The sequence below is a fragment of the Orussus abietinus genome, unplaced genomic scaffold (genome assembly GCF_000612105.2).
Source record: "Orussus abietinus isolate OABI.00-Male unplaced genomic scaffold, Oabi_2.0 scaffold85, whole genome shotgun sequence".
NCBI lineage: Eukaryota > Metazoa > Arthropoda > Insecta > Hymenoptera > Orussidae > Orussus > Orussus abietinus.
Genome location: NW_019394405.1, coordinates 175,647 through 187,875, shown reverse-complemented (window position 1 = coordinate 187,875; position 12,229 = coordinate 175,647). Strand labels below are relative to the sequence as shown.

Genomic DNA, 12,229 nt, shown 5'->3' with positions numbered 1-12,229 from the left:
TACTCTACGGCACTCTAGGGCAGTTTACGGCACCCTAGGGCACTCTACGGCACGTCACGGCACGATACGGCACGATACGGCACGTCACGGCACGATACGGCACGATACGGCACGATACACCACGCTACGGTACGCCACATGCGAAAACGCTCGAAAGCGCTTGCAAAACGCTTGATAACACTCAAAATCGCTAAAATGCTCGAAAACGCTTCAAATGCTCCATTTGAAAACAACATTTTCTTTGGCGAGCACCCAAAGTGTGTCGAAAGTAAACTACATGTTGTTATAATTGTAAATACGTGGAAAGTATCGAGTTACAAGTTCATCAAGCTGACACTGTTAAAAAGGGAAACTGTTATCGGAAGAAAATTGAGTTATATGTTAAAGTAAAAGAGAAGTCGAGATCAGAAAGTATCAATACCAGTGCACCAATCTCAAAGTGTCAATATTAAAATTGGTACCGAAAAAAAAATGAATTAATTGTATACGATACAAAGGAAACGACATTTCTGACGAGTAATACCTAAAAAGATTACTAATTTATGGAAAGAATGCTTCCTAATGGTTAAAAATTTGAAGATGTTTGACAAGAAGTTGATTTCATGAACGCTGTTTATTTATTGATAGTTCAAAATTTATTTAACTACCAGTAAAATAAATTTCTTCCATTCTCAAGAAATAGAACCAAATGGAATAACAAAAGGGATATCGATTTATTCCTATGTAGAGAAATGTAAAAATCATACGCGAAATGACTCGGCTTATATCCGCGGCTAGGTAAGCCTCGGGAGGATTTTTCACAGCATTCGACTCTCACGCATACTCGTTATGAGTGTAGTGCCGAACGCATACTCAACGCCTCGACCCGTAGCTTGGCGCTTGGTTCGTTGGGACGCGCGAAGATTTCTAGGAGCAATCGCACTCACGCACATTCGCTGCATGGGAGTTCCGTACGTAACACCGACGCGTGCCCCGAAGCTCCGCATCACGTCAACTTCGGGGCATCAATGTACTTTAAAGTTTTTTTCATCTTTTTTCATCTTTCGCCAACTGATGCGATCCACATCGTTCATGACTCACGTTCTCGGTATTTAACGATGTTATTGAAATTTCGTTAATTACCATTGTTGTACCGTGAGCCGGAATATTTCAGGACAAATGTTTTGTAGTAAAATTACTAATGTACGGGACAAATACTTGAACCAGAAATTTTTAACTTCCGAGCTCATTCTCAAAATGATGATTATAATTAAAATTTTTGCAATGAATGAGATAACGGTAGCAACATGGGTAACTAAATAATAATACTAACGATAAGAATTATTGATACTGTTATCTTACTTTACGATTTTAATTAATTTTACATTAATTATTAAAATCACCTTAGGGACAGTGAAACAAACAATGAAAAGCTGAACCCATAATCAAATATTACATAACTGCAATGTATTTTATGCGATTGCTATGAACTGTAAAACGTGAGGAAAGAAATTTGCGTGAAAAACCATACCCACCCTTCCCTTCCTTCAGAATTTGAACATGCGACACGTACGTTACACCTGACGTCATACCGACTACATCGAACTATGTTGTTGGGTATCTCCTTCCATCTAGGTTTTATGTGTTCCCTACGGAACATTCATAATTTTTTTTATTAATTTCCGAGCTTATAAAAATTGTATGTACAGTATAACTCTCGAGCACCCACGTTTTAATTTTGCCTGTATCATTTGCGGATGAAATAAATGAGGTAAGTGAAAGGTAAAGTCAAAAAGGGCGCCACGAGTGTTCTTCCCTTACCATCAAATGCGAGCAGTGTTGGTAAGCGTAGGTAAGCCACCACCAAAACTGCCGCGTGGTATTACCATCACGAGTACGTGAGCCGCCAGCGGCGACTGGTAGAAGGCACCGCCATCGCGAGTGCGCGACAGAGATGAGTTGGGAAATTGCTCACGAGCAGGGTCGCGCGATCGCATCGTGTGCTGCCCTCTGGTTTCGTACGTTAGCTTACACCGTTCTTTGCCCCCAAGAGCGCCACAACGAATTTCTCGCAGGGGCTCGCGCACTCGCGATGGCGGTGCCATCTACCAGTTGCTGTTGGCGGCTCACGTATTCGTGATGGTAATACCATGCGGCAGTTGACGGTGGTGGCTTACCATTATGGCTATCTCCTAACTCATCTCTGCCAAATCAGAGATGAGTTGAGAGATTCACGGGAAGGATCGAGCGACCGCGTCCTGTTCGACCTCCGGTGGAGGATGCAGACGGCTAATGCACTTGCCACCTGTTACAAATCTGGGCAGCTCCCCACCAAGCTGGAAAAGTGAAGAACTCCTCACAAAAACTCCAAAACCCTGTATATCTTCAAACAAAAATCGCAGCCACTAGCTCGAGAGATCAATTTAAGCAGAACAACCTTCCCCATCAAGCTGAAAAAGTGATGAACTCCTCACAAAAACACCAAACCCTGTGTCTCCTCCGAAAAAAATTGCAGCCACTAGCTCGAGAGATCAATTTAAACCGAACAACCTTTCCCATCAAGCTATTGTGGACGCAGTTCGCATCACGAAAAAAATTCACAAACATCCTTTAACATATTTTAACATCTTCTACCAACAAGTGCAGCAAGCTCGATTTCGATTAAGTGCCCATGATGATTTTACCAAAAATGGCTGCTTCCAGGTGATCAACCTAAACCTGCAAAGGGGCACAAAAGTACAGGTAAAACAGAACATTGAAGAAACACCAGGAAGTCGCCAGATTCTCTGAAGTGGCCCAACTAAAGCTGAAAGGGAACACAAAGGCACAAACGAAACCATTGGGAAAGCGAGAAAGAGACGGTGATACAAGAGCTAATAAACTTACTGAAGTTACCATTAAAGTCAAGAATATTTCGCAGTGCATCGATCTCGTATAATTGACCCAGTAAAAATGTATTCAATTATACATTACTTGGCGTGACAAAAATCTAATAAATATATCTTGCTTAAATGCAGACTCGAGAAAATCTCATGAAAAGGATAGTTCACCGTCTCTCCCCGTCAATCCAGACAGAAGGATATACAAAAAATGAGAGGGACAACGTGGCGAAAAAAATGGATGACTGTCCATTCGAAAGAATGGAAGGCCATCGTTGTTGCCCTCTTCTTAAGGGGCCGCTTCGGCATATAGCCTCTTCGACACTTGTAGTCTCTTCAGGCAGAGCCCCCTACGTCTCGAACGCTTGGCAATCCCCTGATTTTTCGAATTTGAAAAAAAAAAATACTCCGCGAACAAATTCAAAAGCTAGCAAAGCGACGACCTGCGATCCGAGGATGCGCAGTCCGTGCGTATTGCACAATTATCCGAATTCCCAAGCGCGGTCTAATTAATTTACATCCCTGATAGAAACTTATCACGATCGCGGGCGTCCAGGAGTACGCTGAGCGAATAATTCACTCTCCAGACTAAAATTAATGACTCGCGGCAATCTAGACGTTTCTGGCCAAAGAAATTTCTCGGCTCCAGTAAAATTCTTTTTTTTTTGTAAAGTTATTTTTTTTTCTCCCAGCGTAGAACCCCGGGCGCAGGACGGACATCCTCCGCGCTTCCGGAAGCGCGAACGATGTAAAAGTATAGTATATATAAATACCCAGATTCGGGATCTCTCCCCAAACCCCAAGGAAGAGATCCCGCCCTGGCCCTGCCTACTTACATCTAGACATTCACTCCAGACAATTAGCCTACCTCCCTAGCTATATTTAAAAAATCAACCTCACTCATTCCAACACACTCACTCCACGATTCTCTCTCATTCCACCCGGGGACAAATAGCCTAAACTAGGGAGGACATCCCGGGATGCCTCCGACCCCCGAGTTCAAATCTCTCGCATACATCTTTCATCGATTGCCATCGTTAATCGAATTTAAAGAAATTAAATGGATAGGTGCAATTGGAATCAAGATGGCAACCGAAAGAACTTACACAATTATTTTACCGCGCCCTCTGGCCCTGAACCGTTCGACTCTCTCCTGGAGAAGTCGAAGGGCGGGGACCAGGAAGGAACGCTGCCACAAGAAAAAACACCTACCGCTGCCGATGCTGAAAGAATCCTAACTAGATTAATTTTGATAGCGGTAAATCGAGCTACGGATTCTACTCGACATTGATAGATCATAATTTTGATAAATCAAAAGGCCAAGCCCAGCTCACACTACGGCCCCAGGGTAGTGGAAGGCTTGGCCGAAAACAGCTGAAAATCCTGAAACGTTCCCCTCGTCGAGGCGGCGACTCTAAATCGATCCGCAGGCAAATCAAAGTGCCACCTCGACTCGAGGTCGGCTCCTCGCGAAATCCTCCTCCCAAGTTTTTTTTAAATCATCCGAAGGAATATCGCGAAACCGATGGCCCCGAAGTCGGAGGGTCGTCCGACTTCCAAGCGCATGATAAAGAAACGCGAAACGTATTCTACCGCGGAGCCAGGAGAAAGCTATTCCTAGTCTAAATCAACACACAAGAAATAAACAAAGTTCACGCGGCCACTCGCGAGTCGGCGAGAGGTCACTCCCCGTCCACTCGCGGTCCCTCAAACAAATCATAACATACAACCGATCCCCGTGCCGGTACGGACCTTTCGTCTTGCGACATGAAGGGATCGGAGGAAGGAAATGTTGAGACTTTACCAACGGGACGATTCGTCTTTTTCTGGCGGGACTCCCCCAGGAGATCCCTCCGCAGAGACCTGGGGTTTCTGGCCTCCTCTCCATCTGCCTCCCTTCGACGTTGGCTCTGGCTGCATTCCGCCTTTGTGTCCGCTTCCACTGCTTTCGCTGCATTCGCTGCTTTCGCTGCTTTCGCTGCTTTCGCTGCTTTCGCTGCTTTCGCTGCTTTCGCTGCATTCGCTGCATTCGCTGCATACGCTGGATACGCTGCCTCCGCAGCCTTCGCTTCCTCTTGCTTCATTGAACGATATTATTATATTATAATATGAACGATATTATATTATATTATGATATGAACAAGTTTATATTAATCCTTGTTGCTCACAGTAATCACTGCATTCCACTTTTGTGTCCGCTTTCGCTGCCCTCGCGCCCCCCGCCATTTTCTTAATTTTTGACGACATCTCATCGCGGCAAATTTTCAGGGGCAACTGGCGATCCGCCGGCCGGGCCGTAATCCCCGGCCGTGACCCGACTCCGTGATTGGAAGACGTCACCGGCCCGATAAAGGACCGTGATTGGTCAATTTTTTTCGGAGGAGATACAGGGTTTGGAGTTTTTGTGAGGAGTTCATCACTTTTTCAGTTGGTTCTCAGGCTGCCCAGAGTTGTACAAGTGGCAAGTGCATTAGCCGTCTGCATCCTCCACCGGAAGTCGCACAGGACGCGGTCGCTCGATCCTTCCTGTGAATCTCTCAACTCATCTCTGATTTGACAGAGATGAGTTGGGAGATTGCCATAATGGTAAGCCACCACCGTCAACTGCCGCATGGTATTACCATCACGAATAAGTGAGCCGCCAACAGCAACTGGTAAATGGCACAGCCATCGCGAGTGCGCGAGCCCCTACCAGAAATTCGTTGCGCCGCCCTTGGGGGCAAAGAACGGTGAAAGCTAACGTACGAAACCAGAAGGCAGCACACGATGCGATCGCGCGATCCTGCCCGTGAGCAATCTCTGGCAATCTCCCAACTCATCTCTGCTCTGGTTCACCAACGTATTGCGCCTTTCGATCCTTAGCTATCGAGAGGGCAGCACGGGACAATAGTTACGAAGCAGTGGGCCGTGGATATTCTCATATTCTCTCTTATCCCGGTTATTCTTATTCAAATTGTAATTTTAATAGTGATGAGTAAACCTTTTTAATAAAGCGCTTAAATTTGTATTTATATTACTTGAAAGCTTTATAAATCGCTGATATGTAATTACTTGTAAATCGTTATGTAAGTACTTAATATGCTGAAATAATTTATTGTGAATCTCGTTAGAATGATTGAAACCTTACATGTGACTGTATGGTACTAAATTGGGCTAGTAGTGTACAGTGTTGTATATTATTCAGTTATATTGTGTAATATAAATTTGTGACGATAAACAGTTGTTTAATAAACGTGTGCATTATATTGTTTCATAGAATACTTACAACTGATTCTGTTGGTTACCATGGCAGAATCTAAGATACTGACACATGTGTTCATAAGGATTTTCTCTTTTGGTAAAATACTACATTCCCATAGAAGAAGTATCATTCATTATGGATTTCAAACATTTTCCCAATCTAGACAGTCAGAGCAGGTAGAAACTCAATCTGAAGATGATGCAACTGAAGCAGCTAAGGATGAACAAAATGCTAAACGAAAAAGTAGAAGAACCGAAGCTGAAATTTTACAATTTTTTAAATCTGTTAATTTAACAAATGTTATTCAACAATGCCCAGAGAAATATTTTAAGAGAGCAAGACAATCTGAACGTTTATATTTATTAGATAAAGCAACAGCAAAAAAAATGTGCGATCTTATTATAAATGATATACCAAATGAAATACCTGTATTAGAAGCAAATCCTGGACTTGGTGTTTTAACAAAAGAATTATTGGAAGGTGGAGTGCCAACGATTCACTTATATGAACCAGACACAAAATTTAGAGAAAATTTTCAATCTTTACAGAAGGAATATTTAGATCGTATAAAAATACAGAATATAGATTATTTTTCACTGTGGCATCCTAAAAATAATAGTAATAATGTTGATATAATTGAAAAAGCAATAAGTCATATTCCTTGTAAAAAATATAAAGAGGAACCCTCTATGGTACTAATTGGTATTATACCAAACATATGTACTATGAGATTGATATTGATGTCTGCAATACTCCGCAATAAAATAATGAGTTTTGGTCGAACTGTTTTTTACATTGCAGTAGCACCATCAATATGGTGGGTTAGTACTTTGGAAATTTATTTTGATATATTTAACTGCAATGACCATAAATGATTTGATATTCAAAAACATGATTAGGTAAATTATGTACAATTATCTGTAAAAGGAGACATTAATGTGCTATATTAATTCATTCCATAACGTAATAATGTTTGTTAATTAGTGGATTCCTTTCTTCTAGCGCATGGCTTCTGACAGTTCATCTAGTTATCATATGTATCGGTCTAGATCGGTAATGTTTCAAATACTTTTTGACTATAAAGTGCTTGGAACAATATCTAGAAAAGTCGTTGTGCCATGGCCATCTATTAATATAAAGACTCGTGTAAAAGAGATGCAAGAGTTAGCTGAAATTGAGGATCAAATTATGTACATTGTAAAAATGGAACCAAAGGCTAATTTTTATGAAGATTTTAAAGAGCAAAATTGTTTATGCCTTTGGTATTTCCTCAGGCATCACTTAATGGCTAGAAAAAATCGGATCATCCCAGAATTAGAGTGAGTGTAGATATAATTGTATATTCGTTTATGTTATTGTAATCAATTTCCCTAAATTTTTATTCAATTTATTTTGTTGTTGATACACTTAAGGAAATGGGTACCTGGTTGTGGTCCTTATTTAATAGCTAAAGGACATGATATATTCACTGAGTTTGGAGACTTAACACCTGATAAATTATTAGAATTGTATAAAACATTTGTGTCATGGCCAGAGTCTGAAAACACATCATTCATGTTAGAAATGAGTGATCTCAAGCAAGGCGAAGAATGGGCTACATTGTATCCTAAAAGTTAAATCAGGAGATTACATAAAAAGTAATAAATAATTGCGTAAGTTATTCCTATACTGTTTTGTCATACAGGAACACTTTCCTATTTTTTTATTCATATCAACATATTTTTCAGTGATTTGTTTGATGACCAAACTTGTAATCAGTTACATTTCAGCAGAAGTCAGATGTTTTCAAATCAAAATAAAACGACATTACAATTGTGATAGTGGACACTGATAAACTATGATCTTGTTGAAGAGGTCATGTGGCTTTAAAGTGTATATTGATAACTGTTTTGCACTTTAACCAGTTGGATCAGTTTCAAGTAGAACTCTGAGTACAAACGTGATCATTAAATAATTTTGATTAACCTCCATTACTTATATTTCAATATTAATTATAAGTGGGGTAACATATTAGAATATGGTGCAAATGTGGCAACAACGTGGTTCCTTGAAACTGAAGAAGGATTATTTATCTATACCAATTATAATTTTGCCACTCCTTATGATCTTTTTTAATGGAATTCAAGGACAAGATATTATGTTTCCAACTGAAAGGTCCTATCCCAGATTAAGAACATCCGAAGTAAGAAGCTTTATATATTCCATCTCTCATTAAAATATGAATGATACTGAATTGCTCAATTTTATTTGTTTTCTTGCAGTCTGAAATACCGAACCTTGTGGATTCAAATGAAACGACGAGCCCTTGCCCTGTGAACATGACTTTGTATTCGGATGAGAATAATACACATTATTGTGATTGCAGTGTGGGATATTTATATTATCCTCCACAAGATAGTTGTTATTTACCATATACTAGAGGGCCCTGTCCCAAGCGCAAATATTTAGTCATTTCAAAAGATGATACAATATCACGCTGCAAAAGAAACCCTTGCCATCAAGAAGGATTGGTACAGTTCGAAAATAAATGTTATACACTTTTTGATAGATGCAATGACAGTATGACTTTAGTAGTAAATGAAGATACTTTACAATTAGAATGCACACAAATACATATTGTACCGTATCAACTAATTGTTGCTCCTCTGAGACCTTGTGCTGCTGGTTCACGGAGGATAGCCAGTGGTGCATGTCGTATGATTTTATGAAATAATTGTACAATTTTTACTTAAATTATTCCTTTATACTTATACTGAATATGTACTAAATGTTGAAAATTCAAAATTTAACACTTTTTTTATGCCCTTCTAAAATAACATATATACTGTAAATATAACAATTTATCACATGAAATTAAAAAAAATGTTATGTCTATTTCTTTATTCTATTGTATATGTACCAAAATTATAGCTATTACTTTAATATGATTGCTTTATAATCAAAGCGCAACAAAATATTAAGTGGAGACTTACGAGACTAAAGTGCAAAAGATAATTCAAATTTGTTGTCAGATTAGAGCCAAGAAATATTTCTATTTTTTTCAATGTATTTTGTTAATATGTTTGTTAAATGATACTATTAAATTTTGTTCCAATCTGTCATCTCAACAGGTAAGTGTTAATTTTGACTCTTCGTATTTCTCCTCTTATGCATGAGTTAGTTTATATAATTCCAATGATGAAATTACAATAATTCTAGAACACCTTGTATAATCCCATTCTTGATCTCCTCTACGATCAACCATATGTAATGTATGTACACACGTGTAAGCATTTTTGATAGCTATGCCTGCACTGTTGCCTGTTAATGACCCTGCTGACTGTGGTTTTATTTGATTCTGTAGTAGTTGGCCTTGGGGGAAACCAAGAGTATCGAGACTCCAAGTTTGAAAGTCATTCTGTTTATTATCAGAGGAATCTCTTATACACGTACGACGGCTTGAAAAGGAACTAGCAGAAATATTGAGGGAAGTAGTGAATTTGTAAGAAGGGTGGAATCCTAAAGATACCAATTAAAGAGTGCTCGTCAAGGATTTATTCAATTTATTAAATTACCGTCACGCCAAAGATGTGGTGGGTCATTTTTAATGGCACATTACTAGTTCTGAGTCTTCTTACCTGGGGTCAAGATATTGTGTTTCCAACTGAAGGAGAAATGTTTCATTTGAGCGGCAGCAATCCAGTGGTAAAGAAAGATGTTAATATTTTTCAACTGCAATTTGATGAGATTAAATTTATACTATCAATTTTATTTAGATAACTGAACGCATCCCTGTGTCGATACCAGATCACTGTCCAAAAAACATGCTTTTATATCCAGGAGATGGGAGTAAAAGTGCTTGGATTTGCGATTGCATTCCCAAGTTTCTTTATTTTCCTAGAAATAATTCTTGCTTCGAAGCCTACAGACAAGGGCCATGTCCACCAAAGAACTATGTAGTTCTTCCTAAAGGTGAAACAATCCCGATTTGTATGACAAATCCTTGCAATGAGGATGGCTTGGTACCGTATAATAATACTTGCCATGGTCTGAATGCACCAGGTGGTCCCTGCGCACCTAATGGAGTTTTAAATGTAAATGAAACGACATTTGAAATAGAATGTGTCGACTTTGTACCATTTATAGTAATTGATTCTCCTAAGAAAGTATGTCCAATTGGTAGCCGAAGGAATTCTCTAGGGGTTTGTAGAAAAGGCATTTAATGGATTCCAATTATTTATTCATCAAATACAATTTCTACTGGTTTGATAATTAAGCAATCACGATTAAAGTTAAATCAAGAATGGATGTATATGTGCTTTTCTTACATACAGCAGTCCATTCACTTTAGAAGTTATTTATAATTCTTTACGATATCTTACACATAAAACAAAATGTTTTAAACAAAGTTATATAATACATTATGTACAATAATTAAGTTTAAGAAAATTGTATCTTTAATACTTCAGTATATTTTTTTAAACAATTCAAAAGCTATATATTATATCTTTAAAAATGATACGCTTTGCCTATCTATAATAATCTTTGCTCTGAATTTATAATTCTATAAAAGCCTCATATACTTAGCTGTTCTACTTATATAAAACAAAATAGCCTTTTACGATACATGTCATATCGTTAGCTATAAGTTATCTCCTCGATTCTCATGTAATTTACTTGTAACCAAGTTTTTATACATTGACCATGCATACTTATTATTAAGCTACATGTGTGCGTGATTATAAAATAATTAATATTCAGTGGAAGATGCTAGCAATACCATTTACTCATGGTTGATATGCACAATTGTAGTACAGCGGATAAACTTAATATCTTTACGATAAAGAATTATCATCTGTATTTAGTACATTGACAAAAATGTACTCGATTTTATCTGTAATAACATTGCATGTGATAAAAAGTGATACGTTTCTTAATAAAGATTTCAACTGGGAAGGAATTCTTGTGAACTTGTAGCAGCTTCGATTAATCTTTGCCTTTCTCTGAACATAGAAACCTTCATATTCTCTAACTGGTGGTATCTTAATAGCTTTAAAACAGCAAACACAGACAAACCAACCCAGATTGAAAGACTACTCCATGCCCCAAATTGTGCAGCACCTAACTCTATATGAAACCCTGATGTATCTATGTCATCAGCCTTGTCAATGTCATTACCAGCTGCTAATTCGCATGATGGGAATCTTTTCGTCATACACTGGCACCATGTCATAAAACCTAAAGTAATGATATTCGCTGCAACAAGTGTTATTACTGTAAATAATATAGAGGTTACAACGTCCACGAAAGCAGATAAAAAGGAACTATCCTCTCCTCGGTACATAAGCATTGAAAGTCGGTATATCTGCACAGCGGATGTCAAGAGAAGAATTAACCCGACAAATATGGTATAGTTACAATATGCCTGGGGTGCCCAATTCACATCAAACTGACCATCGGATTCTCTCCAAACACCCGTGGAGAAGAGTAAGCAATGTCCACTGTAAATGGTAAAAATGAAACTTCTAAGAAATCATCTTTGTTATTTTGACTTAAAATCAGCATAAAGCATAATAAATATTATCTGCTCTTGTACCGAACAGAGACATGTTCAAACGAAAAGATTTACCGGAACTCATCTTGATGAAGACTCATTGGGACAATGATACAGAGAGATAAAATCAATGCGACGACGTATCCGGCAATCTGACTCAACAGCAAAATATTGCTCAATGCCATGGTTCTCCAGGGGCAGATACCTGTCGTCTCAGGATTTGAGGTTAAGTCGCGTCTATCATAAAAGAATCGAATCTATTCGACGCAATACGCAGTAACCTTTGGAGACAATGAACTATATTGACCTTAGCCAATTAATATTTCATGAAGTCGTTTGATTCACAATTTATTGACATCACTTATTGGAACTGTTACGATACCACGGTTTGGTAACCAGTGACATTTGCGACAATTCAATCCATCACATTGGTCACAATCGTCAACAACGATCCTTGTCGCTGATTGGTCGACTCACCTACCACTTCCGTTGGAACCACGAATCCCAAAACAAATACGGAAAGAATCAGCTGGTAGCGAGCTTGACGTTTCTTATTGAGATTGCCTTACGGCAGCGAGGCGCGGATTAAGACGCGAG

General features: G+C 38.8%; 2 protein-coding genes across 5 annotated transcripts; one reads left to right on the top strand and one right to left on the bottom strand.

Annotated features, from left to right (window-relative positions):
• Positions 1–5,823: 5,823 nt before the first annotated feature.
• LOC105697170 (dimethyladenosine transferase 2, mitochondrial) lies at positions 5,824–8,973 on the top strand. 4 transcript variants are annotated; one of them, XM_012420251.2, is made up of 6 exons: positions 5,824–5,923; positions 6,115–6,920; positions 7,102–7,418; positions 7,512–7,751; positions 7,827–8,281; positions 8,361–8,973. In XM_012420251.2, the coding sequence occupies exons 2-4, from the start codon at positions 6,144–6,146 to the stop codon at positions 7,714–7,716; spliced, it is 1,299 nt and encodes a 432-aa protein (XP_012275674.1). In that variant the 5' UTR covers positions 5,824–5,923; positions 6,115–6,143; the 3' UTR covers positions 7,717–7,751; positions 7,827–8,281; positions 8,361–8,973. The 4 variants fall into 4 exon arrangements, with proteins under 4 accessions (XP_012275674.1, XP_012275676.1, XP_012275675.1 ...); XM_012420253.2 differs by having other exon boundaries at positions 5,824–6,920; positions 7,872–8,281; XM_012420252.2 differs by having other exon boundaries at positions 5,824–6,920; positions 7,858–8,281.
• A 1,328-nt stretch (positions 8,974–10,301) lies between these two features.
• On the bottom strand, positions 10,302–11,841 carry LOC105697171 (transmembrane protein 179). Its single transcript, XM_012420254.2, has 2 exons — positions 11,708–11,841; positions 10,302–11,579 (listed from the first exon to the last, which is right to left on the bottom strand). Exons 1-2 carry the CDS (start codon positions 11,815–11,817, stop codon positions 11,024–11,026), a joined length of 666 nt encoding a protein of 221 aa, XP_012275677.1. The 5' UTR covers positions 11,818–11,841; the 3' UTR covers positions 10,302–11,023.
• Positions 11,842–12,229: the final 388 nt, after the last annotated feature.

Excerpts from the sequence above, each read along its gene's own strand:
- LOC105697171 (XM_012420254.2), bottom strand. The coding sequence starts at position 11,817 with ATGGCATTGAGCAATATTTTGCTGTTGAGTCAGATTGCCGGATACGTC. Across the intron at positions 11,580-11,707 it reads CTTCATCAAGATGAGTTCCG|TGGACATTGCTTACTCTTCT; the intron begins GTAAATCTTTTC and ends TACCATTTACAG.
- LOC105697170 (XM_012420251.2), top strand. The coding sequence starts at position 6,144 with ATGGCAGAATCTAAGATACTGACACATGTGTTCATAAGGATTTTCTCT. Across the intron at positions 6,921-7,101 it reads TAGCACCATCAATATGGTGG|CGCATGGCTTCTGACAGTTC; the intron begins GTTAGTACTTTG and ends CCTTTCTTCTAG. Across the intron at positions 7,419-7,511 it reads CGGATCATCCCAGAATTAGA|GAAATGGGTACCTGGTTGTG; the intron begins GTGAGTGTAGAT and ends GATACACTTAAG.